Below are 19,087 nucleotides of genomic sequence, written 5' to 3' on the forward strand. Positions count from 1 at the left end.
GTGCCACGTCATCACCCTCTGCCATTATATGGGCTTCTCTCATCTCAGATCCTGCCATCTCTAACCTAGACGTACAGTGTAATTAAGCCATACTTCTGGAGTGCCTGCTGACTGAGGCTTGGAAATGGAGCACACACTTGTTGCTTCAAGTCCAAAGCAAAGGGAAGATAACAAAGGTTTTGCCATGCAAAGCTACAGCAGCAGCAACAGTAAACCAAATTGGTTAGATCTCAGTTTTTCCATTAGCAAGTAGTTGAAAGGATTTACACATGCCATGGGAGTGTTTCCCTTAAATGCTTCCCTACACTATCTCTTAACACACCACATAAATGGGTCTCCCTTCCATCTCAGAACAGATGGCAGAATCACTGTCAATCTTCTAATTGCCTCTGGTTTCACATTGCCTGATCCCAGTTTATTTTCTCAGGCACAATATTTCAAAGAGTACCTGTGCAACCAGCGGCAGTAAAAGCATCTCAGAAGTTGGCGAATCGATGCACATCATTGGGCTAAACTGATTCAAACAGATATATAGATAGGGTGTTGCAACAGCAGGGTGGTAGAAGGACAACTGGAAAGCACATTAAAAATGGACAGGATTTGACACTGACCTGGCTTGCCATCAAGCTCCCTTACTTGGAGGGGGATGGAAGAGCAGAACAGTAACTACTCAGTGGGCAACAAACTGAACTAAGAACCTCAACACCTACTTAAAATATGAACTACACATCAATACATGAAATCTAGCTCCCTGGTATTAGAATACCAGACTAGATTTAGTAGTTTGATATCTTGGTTCTGGCAATGGACCATATATGATGGCTCACATGAAGCAGAAAAACAACCCCGTACTGCACTGTTGCCAACCGTGCAATGCTTTATCCAAGGAGAAAAATTCTTTCCTGTCCCCTAGGCAATCAGTTTGTGGTCCTTAGCATGACATGTGGCTGTTCCTCTCAAGCAGAGCTGTAGCACAAGTATTCTTCAGGCTCATAAAATTCATGACCATCAATATTACCCTCAAAAATTATACATGTGTGCAGCCAAAGCAGGTTAACTGCTTGCCGCAATCGAAATTTACGTAATCAAAATCTACGTAAGTTTTGATTTTTACAGAAGCTAACATGGACTAGGGAAACCTGGATGAGAGTGCCAGCATTCACCGACTCCTTATGCAGGCAGTCACAGTGCAGAGCCCTGTTGGGGTCAGTCCATCCTGCTGCTCTATTCACTACACACATCATCAGGACTACAGGGTCCCAGTATTTTTTCATGCCACAGAAAGTGCATCTGCCTTCTAATATGTCCCCAGACACTTGTGAAAGAACTCTTCAGTGCTTCTAAACACAGGAAGAGAACCAGAGGATTAGCTTGCCATCTTAATACACATGTGGCAAGGCTCACAAACCCAAGCAAAAGCTGAACCTGAGCCTTAACACTAGGATGGACCAGTTCAGGCTGAGAGCAATGCTTAAGCTATGAGTATAGGTGGATGCGGAGTGGAGTCAGGACAACATCTAAATAACTGTTAGATTCTACAATGGAGACATATCTTCCCCTCTAAACAGTTACAGTGGGAACTTAGAGCTGCATAAATAAAGTTGTCTAATACTAAGAAGTCAAATTTCTAAATAGGGAGGAGGTCTTCTCAAAAAGAACGCAGTTTGAGACATAACACAGTCTTCAGAATTAAGTCGCTGAGCCCGTAGTCTCTGAGAGACCAGTAAACAGGATACTAAGAGATCAGATAGGCACAAAAACATGTGAAGTTGTGGAAATCTGTGGCCACCCTCTGCCCATCAGAAGAAAAGGAAATTTTTACATATTTGCAAATTCCAGTGAAAAAATCTTTCTAGAGGCTTCTGCCCACCACTCATATTAATACATATTTGCCACGCTCATGAGATTTACAAAAGGTAGTGAAATTCACAGGAATGCTTAAGAGCTTTATTTCCTTTGACTATATGGAAAATGACAGTATTTGCATGCATATTGGTCTACTGTGGTGTTTTGAACCTTGGCTATAGAACAGTGCAGCTAAGTTTCAGAGAGTGAGAGACTGAAACAAATTAAATTTTAAACTAGATATATGGCTAATGATCTTGTACTTGTAGGACAGCACAGCAATGTGCTCTGCGTCATAATTAAAGTATTCCGCACAGTTTCAGAAAGTGAAATATAGGACCACCCAAAGTCTGAAAGAATTTGATAGGATACAGTGCTTGGATTATTAATTGTTCAAATGTTATCAGCAGCATCAAAATACCTTCTTACCTGATAATTTACAGATGCTTATTCAGGTGCTACAGCTGAAAAGGATTTCCCTGTCCTCTCATATGACACTTGCCACAGAAACCCCCATGATATTTGCTACAAAGAAAGGAATCTTTTTCACTAGTATGCCATTGAGCATTATAAAATGCAGTGATGTTCAGATGAATTAGAAAAATAAAGATACATAATCACCATTTAATGTTGCAAAGCACTGAAAGATTCCAGTAATTAATAAAACTGAGAAAGAAACAGCTTAAAACAAAGGCTTGTAACATTTTGGCCTGCTCTTTTCCAAGAGTATCTCAAAGGTTCTGATGGACAAGCTACAATGTCTTAGCACAAGGCAGGAGATTACTACCCTGAGCTGTTCGCCTCACACATGATGTGCAATTGAAGAACAGTATATCATTCAATTCCTAACAAGCTGGGAACCCACAACACAATTTCATAATAATCTGGGAATGTTTCCCTAAAAATCACCTCAGCAATTGATGGATGAACAACTGAGATGCCCATGCAGCAGACTTTTGGGGAACATCTAGGGAAAGTAATCTTGCCTTTGCCTTACTAAGTGGTTCCACACTTCAGCCAGTGCTCCAGGCCAAAAATCGTGCTCATACACTTGAAAGATGATGAGCTAATTTTTTATGCTGAGGTCACGTTGGAAAACTGAGAACTGCAGACAGATATAAATAAACTTGCTGCAATTTTAGTAAGAAAACTAGGGTGGTAGTCGGAGGAACAAAAAAAAAAAAAAAAGGATTCCTGTTAATGGCAACTCCAGTTCCTGTCTACCTCCAATTTCCTACATTTATGGGCTATTTCTCAATTTCTGCACTCCCCTTGATCCTCAATTGAAATTTCACACAATTTATCTTACACCCGCTGGAAAGAAAAGTGACAAATTTGACTCTGAGGCCCTTTCTTCCTTGTTCACTTAATGAGAGTACAGGATCATCACAATATCAGATTTATATCCTGTCTTGGATTCTCAAAATATTTGTCCTTTCTGATAAGATAAATTCCACTTCAGAGCAACTCTTTGAAGAAAATCTCCTGTCTAGCCATTTGTAAAACTTTTTGTTTTTCTTTAGCCTGAGTCTAGTTTAATATTTATACTATGTGATGAAGCAGAGTATCAGGAAAAACCCATCAAAACATCTGTAGCCTATTTTTCAGCACAGAAGAACTTAAGTATGTTGAGTAGCTACTTCTATTACTAAATCTTAATAAGTTGTTTTTATTAAGATGGTCTTTCTCAACAGGTCCACCGTTCTTCTGAACCTCTGGAGCATTAAAGTGACAGAACAAGCAATATTGTACTAACCAGCTGATGACAGACCCAGATGACACAAGCTCTGCAGGCTGCTGCAGCTCTCCAGTGACAGTATCCTTTCAAACAGTAGTGTTGCATTCTCCCTCACCCTGCCCATGTTTCTAGACTAGAAGCACAAGCAAAATAGAAATTTGAACCTACCAGTTAAACAACAGCCCCAAACACCATCTCTCCAACTCTGTTACATTATAAAATCGAGCTTCTGTGTTCTGTTGTTTAATAGTCAGTATAATTAAAACCTAATTGTTTTTTTCATAAAACAGTAAGGAGAACACGCTGTGCTCCATTATTCTTATGTCAAATTATCATAATGTAGCTTGTCCCACCCCCAAAAGTAAAAATTCATAGAACTATTTAGGTTGAAAAAGACCCTTACGATGAAGTCCAACCATTAATCCAGGACTGCCAAGTCCACCACTAAACCACGTCCCTAAGTGCCACACTTACATGTCTTTTAAATGCCTCCAGGGATGATGATCCAACCACCTCCCTGGGCAGCCTGTTCCAGTGTCTGACCACCCTTTCAGTGAAAAAATTTTCCTAATATCCAACCTAAACCTCCCCTGGCTCAACTTGAGGCCATTTGCTCTTGTCCTGTTGCTTGTTACTTGGGAGAAAAGACTGACACCCATCTTGCTACAACCTTCCTTCAGGTAGTTGTAGAGAGTGATAAGTTCCCCCCTGAGACTCCTCTTCTCCAGGCTAAACACCCTCAGATCCCCAGCCGCTCCTCACAAGACTTGTGCTCCGGACCCTTCACCACCTTCATTGTCCTTCTCTGGACATGCACCAGCCCCTCAAAGTCTTTCGTATGGTGAAGGCCTTAAAAGTGAACCCAGGATTCAAGGTGGGGCCCCCACCACTGCCAGGTACAGGGGGATGATCACTTCACCAGTTCTGCTGGCCACACTGTTTCAGATACAAGCCAGGATGCTGTTGGCCTTCTTGGCCACCTGGGCACGCTGCTGGCTCACGTTCAGTCAGCTGTTGACTAACACCCCCAGGTAAAGGACAGGAGGGCAAGCTTCCCAGCCACTCTTCCCCCAGGCCTGTAGCACTGCGTGGAGTTGCTGTGACCCAAGTGCGGAGCCTGTCACCAAGCCTTGTTGAACCTCATACAACTGGCCTTGGCCCATCAGTCCAGCCTGTCCCGATCCCTCTGCAGAGCCTCCTGCCCTCTGCACATCAACACACTCCCCAGCTTGGTGTCATCTGCAAACTGACTGAGACTGCATTCAGTCCCCTTGTCCGGATCATCAATAAAGATATTAAACAGAGCTGGCCCCAACACTGAGCCCTGGGGAACACAACCTGTGACCAGCTGCCAACTGGATGTAACTCCATTCACCACTACTCTTTGAGCTCTGCTGTCTAGCCAGCTTTTACCCAGCAGACAGGATGCCTGTCCAAGCCATGAGCAGCCTCCTTCAACATGAGAAATGCCTAACTGCTAAATATGCTTTTATTTAATTCTTATCTTTATGCCCAGCCCTCAGCAATATATTAAACTGTCAGAAGGGCAGGGAGAGGGGAAAATCCCTGCTTGGTTTGCTTCTTATTAATCACTGAAACAGTCTGGTAAGAGGAGAGGGAGCATGAGGACCTGAGTAAAACATACCCAAGTAGGCTCACTACATGCAAGCGCCATAAAGGTATTACATGATGGAGGGACACTTAACACTGAGGAAAAGATGCTCAGTTTAAAGAGAGCTGGGACCAGGCAGGAATCTGTCTCTAGGAGACTTGCCTGACAGGTGAGAAAATTCTCTCAGCAGATGACAAACTCATGGCAAACACTTCATGTCCCCTTGCTCCTTACTTTTGAGAACAACCATGCTTTCTCCAGCTGCTTTTCTTCATTCCTTTTCCTTAGGGTCATCTTGGCTCAAAAAAAGCTTTGGCAGAGATTTTCTCACCTGCAGGGCTTGTCCTTCTCTCCTGTGGCGGACAAAGACAGACTGCAGTTTGGAGGCCAGCTACAGAAATGTCTGAGGAAATACTGCATGAAAATTACAGCTGGGACAGGACAAATGGTGCAGGATTCAGAACTTGCTACTGAAAAAAAAGACTGAAAAGTAAAATAAAATGTTCCTAGAAGAACAAGTTGGTGTGCCTACAATTTAAGCCCATGTCTCCCTTGTCACATTTCTAGCTCCCTTTCACCAATACAAACACACTGATGAGGATCTTTAGCAACCCAGCCTAACAAGATTTGTTCAAATGTTTCCCATGGGAGACAGCTGAACCTGGCCAACTTCTATTGATCTTCCACCTGTCCCTGTGCCAGAGCACTTAAAAGAAGACACTGACTGTGTTGCTTTTGTTTGTTGACCTCACTGGACTTTACTGCTACAGTTCTGCTGCTCCAGCCACGTGTGTGCTTTGGCAGAGGGTGAATAACTTCAGAAATGTTGACGTCTGCCCCGTGTTCCCTTAGCAGGGTTTGGAAATCATGGGGCATCTTTACTTTTGGAAAGCTGTGGGGAAAAAATTGACTGAGCCACAAGTGACTCAACAAGCAAAAAGCTTAAGCTAGAAATGTAAAGTATACCAAATTCTTCCCCTTACTAGAAGGGCTACTACAGGAACTTCGATGAGATAAGAGAGCAGGTAAATTTGTACAGCCCATCCCCACCTTCCTTCTCTTTGCTTTGTAATATTCAAGCTTCAAGTATTTAAAGTATATTTGTGCTGCAAGACCAGTCGCCAGGCTTCGATTCTTCAAAGCCTTTCTGACTTCCCACTGACCAGTTCATGCAAAAATATTTTGCCTTGTGGAGAAGCATGCCATTGGCCAGAAATGGGAAAGTGGTGACATAAATGTGGGGCGAAGACTCCATTTTTGTATAGTGCTTCTACAGACACCAGGGAGCAGAGGTCTTGAAGGAAAAAACCAAGAGTAAGATAGGAAACATTCCCTTAACATTCTCCTTCCTACAGTCTTGGAAATTTGTGGGATGCCTTTAATTACATGAACCTTCTTGATTGAGATCAAATTGCAAGTTTGTACCTCTGCCTTCAGATAGGGTGGATTCCAGGAAAATTTGAACTAATTCATAATGATAAAGATTGGCTGGTTTATGTCTTCAGCTGTGTTACATGTTAGTCTCACCTGTGTTGGCTGAGAGGTAAAACAAAGCTCCTCCAGGGCAGCAAGCTGAACTGAACAAAAAAACAGGCAATGTTCCATGCATAGCAAGAGGCTCAGGTGACAGACAGTGGCTGTAATTGCATCATCTTGGTTTGCCAAACCGTTAAGGCAGGCTACTTGCCACAAAGTAATTGCAGATCTCATGTATTTCAGCAAAGCTGTGCTCTTAATGCTTGGCACTTAGGAAAGCACTTTGAGCATTAAAGGTTTATTTCAGCTATATGACACGACATGCATGCAAGTAGTACATTATCATCTCCATTTTAAGACTGAAAAATTAAAGGTTTCAGCCATGCTCATATACCAAATGGGCAGAACAGGAATTTGGATTTTCATCAACTAAATTCAATCCAGGACTTCAATCAAAACATTGTTCCTTCAAGAAACTTAAGCCTGTCAATTTAATTCATATTGAATTTGTGTATTTTTTCCAAGCTACTAAAAAAAAAACTCAACACGTCAAACTTTACCATTCCAGTCTTCAAAGCAACTGCAAAAAGAGAATAGGTATCCCTGAAAAATTTAACAGAGAGAGAGTTTCTGACTGGTGCCTTAAAATTACAATAAAAGCAAGCTAATTTTTTTACAAATCTTTTGAACTGTTTGATATAAAACTGTTCTTTGGTTTAAACAGTTACATTGAAATTTTCTTGTTTTATGAAAAATGGCAACTTTTCTTCAGAAAGACAAATCCAAGAACTACTTCTGAGTTTTGGTTTTGCACTTACAATATTATATACTCAAAAAAAATTGTTTTCCTGCCCAGTTCCTGTCGAAAAAAATCCCAGTTCCTGGCCTGGGCTTGCATAAAACATAAGATAAATATCAAATGCCCTTTACTGGCCCTCTGTTTAAGTTAAGAATTTCCCAAATTCCTTCTAGCCCTTGCTTTTGTTACAGGAAAGTTGCAGTTTCCTGCCTCTGTCAGACGAGTCCTGCCACTGCAAAGATTAAAAATGGGATCAGTTTGATGATAGAGCTGTCAGCACGCAATCAGAGCATGACATAGACAGAAGGAAGCTGAAAGAGCTGAGAAGGAAAACTGGCAGCTCCAGGAAAAAGATTTCCATTAAGAGAAGAGAAAGGAAGTTCGCTAGAACCAAAAAGAGATCATACCAGGATTGAAGCATGAAAGATGTGTGGATGCCAGTAAGCACAATTCAATGTCCCAAGCAGGAAGGGAAGAGGATAACCTGAGATCCACACTCTGCTACACACCCTTTCAAACCCTTTGGGTTAACACATTTCCTTGAACAAATCAATCTTTCCTCTGAAAACGCTCCTTTTGCTTTCAGATTAACAAGTATAGCAGGTGGTGGAGATACAAAAATGTCACAACTCTCCTTAGAGATTCCTAGCTTGACTACTAGGAAGAACATGCTGTAGCAGGGTCAGATTTGTGTTACACACAAAGCTTCACAAACAGGCAGATGTGGGATGCAGGGCAATGAATATGCAGTAGGAGAATTACTCTCTGATTATAGACAGCTCTTGAAGCAGTCTTCCACTGATATTAAAGCTCAGTGCCTGGCATGCTCAACTAGGTTATACTAAGCACATACTCGGGTTTTGCAACACTCTACTTGGAAACAGACCCATAATGGTCACACTACCTCAGGAGAGTAAACACTGGTGTATTCTTGAGTGAAGGCCCTGTATGACAGAGGCAACTTCACCATTTTTAAGGTAGCTTCAGGAAAGGGCAAAACCACATGGAGAAGTCCTCCGTATTTCTGTTTCTTACCTTCCCCTCAAATCTTGCTGTGGTTCCCAGCTGCACTCTGATATTTCGAGGCGGAAGAGTAAATGCTGGTGCTTCAACAGGGACAGGGGGGCTGAGTGTCAGGGAGGTTTTGGCAACTCGAGTAGATGTCACCAGTTTCACGTCCCCCATGATGTGCGCTGTAAAAGAGAAACAAGTGGTAATATAGAAGTTATGATGATTAATTACTTACATTATGGTAACAGCTAAGAATCAGATCAGAAGCAGATCATTCTGTATGTATGCTATATTCATATACTTAGTTAAGAGTTTTCAGCCTAAGGTGACAAGTGCTATTGTCTGGGTGGGGAACTGAGACACGGGAAGGTTGCCTGGTGTGCCTGCAGTTGCTGTCAGGGTCACAGCCTTGAGCTGAACTCAGTTTGAACTCTCATGTCCCAGACCAGAGCCTTAACCAAAAAGTCATCCTTTACAACTGCATTAAAAGGTAATAACTTATTTCAGGAGGATATTTTCACAGCGTGACTTTGATTTTCCTGGCCTGGAATACACCAAAATCAATAAGTCTCAAAAGCAGAGCCAGCATTAAACAAGTACTTATGAAATAAAGAGAACTCTGTTTGCACTGGATTTAAGTTGCAAGCGGGAATGTGGAAAATCTGATTTTTCATACCATGCTTTCAAGATCTTAAGAAATATCTGGATAACTCCCTCCAAAGTACTGCTAGTACATAACAAATGCTTTTGCAGAAATTCCAAGTCTCTACTGCAAATCTTTCTACAGCAAATATGCTGGTAAAATAGCATGGAGAACAAATTTCATAATGCTACAAAAATGGCATTTTGGAGATCTCATTACAGATATCTGCCTCACAGGTGACTCTTCTGCTACACATTTCATACTTCCCAAGAAAGCAAAAATTATTCTATTTTTGAAAAGTAAAATTTCAGGTTTTCTGGAGAAAAAAATAGTAGTAGCTTTAGTAGCTGACCCTAGTGCTAACTCCTTAAATAATCTATGTAAATTTGAAGCCCCACTGTAAAATGCCTATTTAATAGACAAGTTTAACAAGGAAAAAACACCTGAGAAATGGATTGACCCACCAACAGGTCATGGTGAACCAGTGAAGAACACTGGGCTTCCAGTCATAATCCTCTGCTATACACACCAATCCATAATATATATTATGTTGTATTTATTCATCTGATTCTGATGAATGTTACAATAAATAATAGTTAAGTAAACAGTGAAACTTCAATTTGAACAAAAGAGAAATCAATTAAACTAGGGACACATTATTCCTAATTGTATGAAGGATACTTTTCTTAGAACAGGCTGGAGTTGTTTGAGGAGCAGGGGAACACAACACTCACTCATTTCCAAATAGGACTTACATTCCAACATCACTTATGTGCCACAGTTTTCCACGTAGCATACCTGACATGCTCTATAAACATACAGAAAGACCTTCTCTATGCTGATTGAAAACAGTTTAAGAGGGTAGACCCTCTCGTGGAAGTTATTAGTCTAAAAGTTAGATGTTCAATCTGAACTGGAAGTTTTGTCTCCCTCACAGTCAACTGAGGCACCTCCGGAGGGTGTTTTGTTCTAAGATGTAGGAGCCACAGAGCTTCCTCCTTCATAGTATGCACTTGTCAGGAACTGTAGTTTAGAAAGCAAATCCTTCCACGATACCAGCTGATTTATGTATGCACACAGTGTTTTTTTTAAAAAAAAATCTTGGAATCTCCTTCTTCAAGATGATGTGGACTTTGGATTTCTCTGGAATGGTGTCCTGTTGGCATTTCTGTATATCAACATGCAAAAAACCCCAAGAAAATATCATAGCAGTTCTAACAATTGTATTGCTGAGACCAAACACATAAATGGAATAGAAATGTTTCCTTAACTATGATGCAAAAGTTTAAACCGAGAAATTCTGCCTTCCTTTGCACAGGAGTTAAGCTTGCAGTGAATATCTGTATTGGCACCCAGTCACCTCAGAGCACAGCATGTCCCCCTTTCCAGTATAAGCAACTCTTTAAAACACAAACAGACAAAACAACCCCAAAATTATCTCTGCACCTTATCAAAGAACTGTATGAAATCATAATATAGTTCAAATAAGGAAGAAACTGATTGTATTCCAGAGACAAAAGATGAAATCAAAGACTTGGTACTTTTCTAACAAATATACTTGGCACCCTAACAAAAATTGAGTCTCTCACAGCTAGTTACTGTGATGAACAACCATTTGCCTAAAAAAGTGAGAGAATTTTTCTTTCAATTAATTGTTCTTTCATTAAGGACAAGACTCCAAACTCAGTTCACTCAGCTGAAACTGCAGTTTATTCCAGCAGACTTTCAATCAATTATACAGCTCTAAACTGATGCATACTGAGCACACTGAGTCCATATTTACTAGCACATTTAAAAAAAAATATATATTATTTTACAGATTAAGATAAAACATCTTTCAAATCCCAAATTACTGTAAATATCAACTGTGATATTTTGTCACTTTTAGTATACAACATTGCTAATTTTGTATCCACTTATCTCTTCTGAACTGGCCAAAACCCCATTTTAAGTTCTATTTCTAATTTTCTTTTTTTCTCTTTCTCTAAGTGCTTCCTTGAAATTCTCTTTTCCACAGATGATCTTCACTTCTTGACATGCTCAACTAACTTCCCAATCCTCAATTTTTCTTCCCACATGATGTTCCCCTCTGCTAAGCAGCACCTTTCCAGAGCCTATAAATGCCAAAATCTGCAATATCTCTCTAGCTGTGAAACCCTTCATTAACAAATCAGTCTGCCAATACAAGCCTGCAATAAAATTTTCAGACCACCAGTAGTGACAATAACGTGCCAGGCATAATACAGATGTTATGGAAGTCCTCTCCAGTCTGAAGACACTGTAATGACATTTGATTCCATAATAAGCCAGTAACAAAACCTATCCTTCCACACACATCTGTATCAACTTTGCAGAGAGTTTACAAAACCAAAACATCATCAAAACCACACATAACCCATAAATTTTATTTTAAAAATAGTATTGTAAGAGTAGTAACATTCAGAATGCAATTCAAACTTGATATTTACCCATGCAAATGGAACTCCATTTTGGCCAATGCCATTATAACGGCTGAAACAAGCATGAGAAAACTATATGCACTGCAGGTGCTCACAGGATTATTTTGTAGGGACAAAATGCTCAAGTGTCAGTCCTTAGGTACAATGCACTGCTTATGTAGGGTGACTTTAAGGAACTTCTTAGGCATGACACCTGCTTACACACAGAAACCTCCACACTGGAGCTACAAGATCAAACTCACCAACTACCTGAAACAGAGCCATCGGCACATGCCTGGAAAATACACTGCATTCAACATACGCTCATCCTCCAAGCATTACTGGGCTCGGATATATCCGGATTTCACTGGATGAAAAGTCCTGGGCCTAGGAAAGACTGATGAAGACTGAGCTAAAGGTCAACACCAGCTTTGCACTGATTTTTCTAGTTATTTGATCAAGCTCTGCACAAAACAAAATGGAGGAGAAAAAAAATAAAAATAGAGAAATGGTGTGGGTGTGTGTGGGTGTGGGTGTGCAGGGAATGGGAAAAAAATGAAAAAAATCCTGAACAACTAAGCCACTCTTACTGGTCAGGTTAAATTTCTATTGCATATTGGTAAGATGCCAAAAACTGCCAACAAATTGATGCTTAATATAGTGAGACTGTAAAGCACAAAATAAAGTAATAGCTAGTCTTTGCCATAAACACATCTTGCATAGATTTAGGTTTTTCTAAATAAAGTGTCTAAATGGGATTAAATTTACAAGTGAATATTAGCTTAGATCAGCACAAGCAACTTTCTAGCAACACAAGCCTCTAATCATCCTCATACAGAAGTCTGACTTTAATTAGCTGTGTATGGTGAAGATGCTTCTAGTAAATAATTAGGAAGTTGGTTTTTTTTTCCATCTTAGAGGATATTTAACAATTATGTTCCCAAACAAATAATTCCATCTTGTGCAGTCTGGCATTACCACGGAACTACCATGTCCAAATATTTTTAAAGAAATAACATTCCAGAGACCAAATGTTGTTCAAGCTTAAAATTTGATAGACAGGAAGTAAGCAGACATTTAAAAGGTATGGAACGTATCTGATTTTTATTTTTTTTCCCCTTAAATTTAGGTAACTTTCTAGAATGAGCTTTTCCCTAAAATCTTTTTCTTAGGTATTTCAGGCTTGCTGCTGAATAAGATTTCAAGGATGCTATGTGAACTCATAACATTTCATTCTGCATGCAGTGCGCACCTAGACTATGGTCTTTAAACAAAACCAACTGTAACTGAAGTTGCAATACAAACATTGTGGTATTAAACATAAAAGAAAACCACCACGCAAATGTTGGCTTGTATGGTAGTGATGTGGTTAGACAGCATTTCTAATCTGGATTATTTTTTTTTATTCTTAATCCTTTCTAAAAAGCACATAAACCCTTACAAATTCTCACAGTGTGCCCTCTAATCTTTCTAATACCAAAGCAGACTAGTGTGTTTCAAGCATTTTCTACTGGGAACAAATCTCTGTCACTCAATACTCTGCTCACAAAAATAAACCCCAAAAAAGCAAACACTAAGAAATCCACCACTTAGTTTTTTCTCCTTCACTTATTTTGTATAAGTAAATACTTACCATCAGCTTCCTATATAACCATTTAATTATACTAATTTCCTTTTACTGAGTCCTTCCTCCAAGGCAGAAGAAAAATGTAGTTGCATAGAGGGCATGAGTGTGCGTATGAGAAAGCAAAGTTGTGCAAGTGAGAGGAAAATGGAGCTGCCAGCTGAAAAACCTTTACTTGGCTAATTGATAGTGCAACTCCACACCTAAACAGCCCATTTTAATGTGGTCCAGCTACTCTGTTGTTTTCACCAGACTGCCTTTAATAACATCTGAACCATCTCTTGAAATCTGGGTAGCACTCTTTAAATGTAGGAGCAGAAGGACAGACAGCCCAGGGGCTGGAGCATTTGTCTGCTGCTTAGGAGTCCTGGTTGAATTCCCTGCCCCATAATGGGCTGCCTGCATGACCTCAGGCAAGTCGCTAAGCCTCTCTTGCCATGGCTCCCCATTTGTAAAGTGGGGATTATTGTACTTCCTTACCACAAAGAAGTGCTGTGAGGATAACTATATTAAAGGGTAGGAGTCAGGCTACAGTAATAGGGCCACATAAATAGCATAACTAGCAAAAGGCATAAAATTGCTATAAACTTCCAGGAAGCTGGATTTCATTATAGCTTTTTTTTAATGAATCGTGTTTTTTTCAAAAAGCACATATTTTAAAACAGTAGGTAAATTTCTATTCCCCTACACAGACCACTGATTTCAAGAGTTTTGCTAGGGAATAAGTGTTATTCTTCAAATATTCAAAGTATTATTCTTCAAAACCTTCAGTATTTAAGAAAGCTTCTTTCATTTCTCAACTTGCTTGATAGCTTTCCCTTTCCACACACCTTACTTCCTTTCCTATAGTCTCTTTCTTTACCAGAAGGACTAACATGTGGTTACCATACTTCTATACCAATCTGTAAAGGAACACATTCTTCACAGGACTACAGAAATGAATTTTTGCAGCCATATGCCTTGAGACTATCTTTTCAGTCTTGCCCTCCAAGACCACACAAGGAAGTGTCCTGCCTCCTGTCAGCTAGCAGTACCTAAGAAACAGCGTGTAGGGAAAACAATAAACCATAAAGGATCAGCAAAGCTGATGAAGTCATGGGTAGATTTAACAGACGGGAAGAGGTTGGAAACCAGAACAGGAAGTGAGGGACTTGCAACCCCACCCGTTGCAGCCACCTGTTCTGGGAAGCTTCTCCTTCAGCAACTATAACAGGTATTGGCCTCTGGTGAAAGAAGAGCAACAAGATTATTCTGTTGCACATAGGACTAATCTGAACCAGCCACACTAATAATACAAGAGAAAGATCTTTTCTTTTTCTAAGGGAGTAGTAGGATACTGTCCACAAAGTCATACTTTCGTGATGTTCATATCTTGTTGTGCTTGTGCTCTACTATTTCAGGGTCTTGCTAAGTGTTGCAGTCAAGCAGCACCTCAGAACATGTCCTGACACTATGGGACCAAGTGAAATTTTGTACCAGTCCTGACTCAGCTGGTGTTTCTTCCTCTGTTGTCTCATCCATGAATGATCATCATCATCTCACTCGTTCACAACACAATCAGTTTCTACAAAAGCCCTTTTAGTCACAAAAAAATCATCCCTACACAAATGGGAATTACAGATTAATTTACAGCTTGTGCTAAAGCTTAGGCTCACTAAAATGACAGTAAAAAAATTCTGAACTAAATTACAATTTCATTTGGGATCATCACATCAAAAATTTTCCCACAAGTAAGCAATTTCTTCAAATCCCCCATCATTTCAGTGCCTTGGATTTCACACTCAGCAAGCCAACCACGAGTCTTTGCATTAGCAAGAATCTTGCCTGTACACAGAAAAAGGAAAGAACAGTTTCAAACCGTTCCAGGTGCTCATTTTAATAAATTCCTACTGCAGCCCTAGTTTTATGCTGATACAATAGCATATATTGAAATACTGTCAAGCTCCAAAGAAGATGTAGGTGTGTGAGACTGTGATATAGAGTTGGAGCTACAAAGTATAGTAGCAGCTTTCTGAAATCAAGCTAGGTCATTTTCTTATATAGCACTGTGCAATATCTTCTAGGAGTTTGAGCTACACTGAGATAGAGAAGAACAAAAATGTTTTGTGGCAGGTTTCCTTTAGTCCACTGTATGTCTTGGGCATCCTTGAAAGAAAAAGGATGATTCTTTCCACATACTCTTTCAGGGTTTCTACAATGTTCAGTCCGTAAGTAAAAGTGGCTAACCTGGTGAGACCGAGAACAAACTTCATAATTAATACTCATTTGACAAGTCTCTTATGAGACAAAAAGATAGCCACATGGCTTGTGTGACAGAACTGAATTGGTTTTAGGAGATCAGAGAGAGAGGTAAGAAGAGAATCCATTTGTCTGATCCATAAATTTGATGCTTTTATTATATTTGCAGCATGTGCATTAACCTGAAATGGTTTCCATGGTACAGTCACATAGCTGGGTGAGGAATTTCATCCTTATCTTACATAAAAGCATAACTCAAGATGATACTAAGTGACCTATGTTTTATATAAAGATGTGTTTTGACTACTATAGGCTCTAATAAACCTCTTTATTTATGTAAATCATATTAAGAAATCTAAAAATTAAAAAACAAAAGTTAAAAATTTCCACATGTTCTTATCAAGGAAAAAGAAAACCATGCCCTCCCTAGCCACCTATGTTGCTTAGCAAATAAATCACTAGCAAGGATATGACCTTCTTGCAGTTACAGACAGTTATAAACATCCTCTATTTTTCCTCAATTTCATAGTACTGTTTAGGGTAGTAAAGATACAGGCCCACTGGATTTGTGTATAGATCTCTAACTTCACCTACTGTCAGTAGTCATGTGGCTGCAACAGAACGTGTCTTACGTGAGCCCTGATATGTGCTCTTGCACAATTGTGTCTTAAAGGTTTATTGATGTATTCAAGTAGCTGCAAAAGGTATTTCAGGAACAAGGAAGGATGTGGAAAAACATATAAAAGAGAGAAATTGATGTATACCTTTGATAACATATTCATCTTGATTATAAACAGACATGCTACATTATTCACTTATTCCATAACCACTGAGTATTAAACTTTAAGAAAAAACATACCCATTACAAAGCAGCTGAACATGTGTCTTAAGAATGCAATGACATTTTAAGACTCAAAACCTTGCATGTTTAATTTAAAACATCAGATTAAGCAGCAGCAAATCAGAACAGACCACAAGAAACAGCTTCTTTGCAGCTGTTATCTTAGAAGAAATACAAGTAACTAAATGTGACATGTATTGGGCAGGTTCAGTACAGCATCCATACCTAAAAATTATTTTATAGCAGCAAATTGAAGCCAGAGGGAAACCCAGATGGCAAATAGGATGCAAGTTGATCTTGTTCTTACAGATTTTGAATAGAAACTTTTTATAGAAACATGTTGGTCAGAGTAATTCAATCTGACTTCAAAATCTGCTACAATCCTATTTTATAAGCAAAACTTAAAAAAAAAAAAAAAAAAAAGGGCCAGACCGACAGAAAGGTTTTCAGTGTACTAAGCAGCAGGTCATTGGCAATAAAATTCCAGTGGTTTTCCTTTAAAGGATCATTTCAGGTACTCAATATATACCAAAATCCAAAGACTTTAGTCTTGGGAAGGTTTGGACTACAATTCTCAATCTGAATTTCATCATTGACAGCAGCCCTCATAAAGGAACAAACTTCCAATAATACCTTTTATAGTCCTTGAACAAGGATTTTCAGGATATGCAGAGCATGCACTTATATTTGTAAAAAGAGAGATCGTACCAGTCCTCATCTCACCAATAAAATTTTGTACTGAATTTGCACCTTGTAGCTTATGTGTTACAAGTACCAAAAATAACTGGTAGAAGCTGGTGTTTATGATAGAAAAATACATGTGTCAAAGATCATCCAAAATTCAGGAGATTTCTGGGTGTGGATATGAGATATGACCTCAATCACTGGACAGCAGGACCTGGACTAACAGCTCATTTTTGCAGAAAGGAAAACAATTCTTTAAGTGCTGTGCTGCCTTTCAGGATATACACTGATGCAATTAACAGAGAAACCTGTAGGAAGACATTTGTTCCAGGTGATCTTCACACAGCAGATTAGAATTTCCAACCAGTTTCCTCTCTCCAGCTCACAGTCACATGACATCAGTGACTGAACAACCCAGAATACCTGAGGATTAGCTGGGAATCCCAGCTGACCATGGATTTAAGAGAACTTGGGTAAAACATTTGAAATAGACACTCTTGAAATTTAACTTGCAAATCTAGAGTAACTTTTAGTGCCAGTGGCAACCATGTGAAGGTGAAGCATGTCAGTATAAGCTGATAATATCATGAAGTTTCAAGTACACAAGCACAAATTTGCAGCTACAGCTCTAGTTCAGACTTAATACTCAACATGTACAAGCCCAAGAACACAGTTTGCTAACAGCAATACTTAGCACTTAAACAATACCTTTCACACAAGCCCCTTAGAAGACATTTATATGTATTGTCTCCCAATTTTGAGGAAGGAGAATGATTCGGTACTTCAATGATTTAGTATAAGACTATAGAGCTGGGAGGCAATTAAAAAAAAAAAAAAGTAGTAAAATCAGGATGTCAAAGATCCAAGGACCGAATGAAAAACTGAATCTTTTAAAAAAGAAAGAAATATCTTATTTCCTGTTTATTTTATAAGGTAATTCCTTTCAACTGAGTGCAGGTTTCAGCAAGGCTTCTAGCAAAGGTAACAAGTTTAATTCTGGAGCAAGTCAGCATGAGGCAAGTTTTGAAATGTCTGCCTACCATTTGATTTAAATTATAAGTTTTATAGAAAAAGTCCTTGTTTTGCTATGTCTTAGCAGTGGTAGAACACTATGCTAAATCAGCAGTTTACAGTGAAGTTGTTTGTTGAGCTTTTTAGGTTCCATCTTTCAAAGAGTAACCACAATATTAACCTTCCTTGATGCTGATGCTGTAGGTGGCCAATTGCTATTGCCCATTTCCAAGCCAATAGGGCCATAAAATTGCATGAAAGGTTAAGTCATGGAAGATTTGTGGTTCATAAAACACAATTTTTTTAGTCTCGAGGTTTTGCTTTGTGCTTTAGTTTCATACATAGCCAGAACTCCAAAAAAAAAGACAGACGCAAGTTCGCCAAGTTGTATGCCATTTGGGAAAATGAACACATGCACTCTACTGGCTGACATGTGTGAACCCTGGGGTAATGTTGGAAAGAAACCTGTTGACTTCAGCCAGCAACAGACTGGGCCATGGATAAACGTCACTAAATTTCAAATTATACAGCAAATACTTAATACTAAAGGAATTAGGTTCTTCGTTTGAAAGAGCCACTGATTCTTTATGCTGAGATACGCTGCACAAGGCCACATTCTGTGCAGCCTTCTATTCTATTAAGTCCCATTAACTGTCAGCAGAAAAAACTTAGCCCATAAGTTCTCCTTCGAGTTTATTTTTTCTGGAAACAACAGTTTTATTCGTGTATGGAAGCCAGCATACTCCAACAATCATTGGTTATACGTCAATTCTTAACAATGTATTTGGCACTGTAAAGCAAACAGAAACACCACCTTGCTGAAAAAAGTTATGACCTAGATGTGAGATAGGACTATACAATGATAATATCTTTTTTTTTCTTAACCAACAGAGTTGGTTTTATTTCATAAAAGCACTAGGAAGCATACAAAACTTCTTGCTCACAGTTACAGCATTGACAAGAACATTTACAATTAGACTGCAGAAGAAGTTTTTCTAAGGTAGTAACAGCTTTCAAATTTTCAAGATAAAGCAATGTCTACTAAAGGGAATGAGCTTGTGCTTGGTCCACAACACCCTCACGGGACAGTTTTCTGTGATCTTTTTCCTGTCCCTACTCACAGAAAG

At 39.3% G+C, this 19,087-nt stretch overlaps 1 protein-coding gene across 1 annotated transcript in view; it reads right to left on the reverse strand.

Annotated features, from left to right (window-relative positions):
* MYLK (myosin light chain kinase) overlaps positions 1 to 19,087 on the reverse strand; it is a 217,294-nt gene that overhangs the window by 146,248 nt on the left and 51,959 nt on the right. Inside the window, exon 2 of the mRNA XM_014279463.3 lies at positions 8,506 to 8,663. Coding sequence (XP_014134938.3) covers positions 8,506 to 8,663 — 158 coding nt within the window. The remainder of the gene's footprint in view (positions 1 to 8,505; positions 8,664 to 19,087) is intronic.

This window comes from Falco cherrug, chromosome 8 (assembly GCF_023634085.1).
Source record: "Falco cherrug isolate bFalChe1 chromosome 8, bFalChe1.pri, whole genome shotgun sequence".
NCBI lineage: Eukaryota > Metazoa > Chordata > Aves > Falconiformes > Falconidae > Falco > Falco cherrug.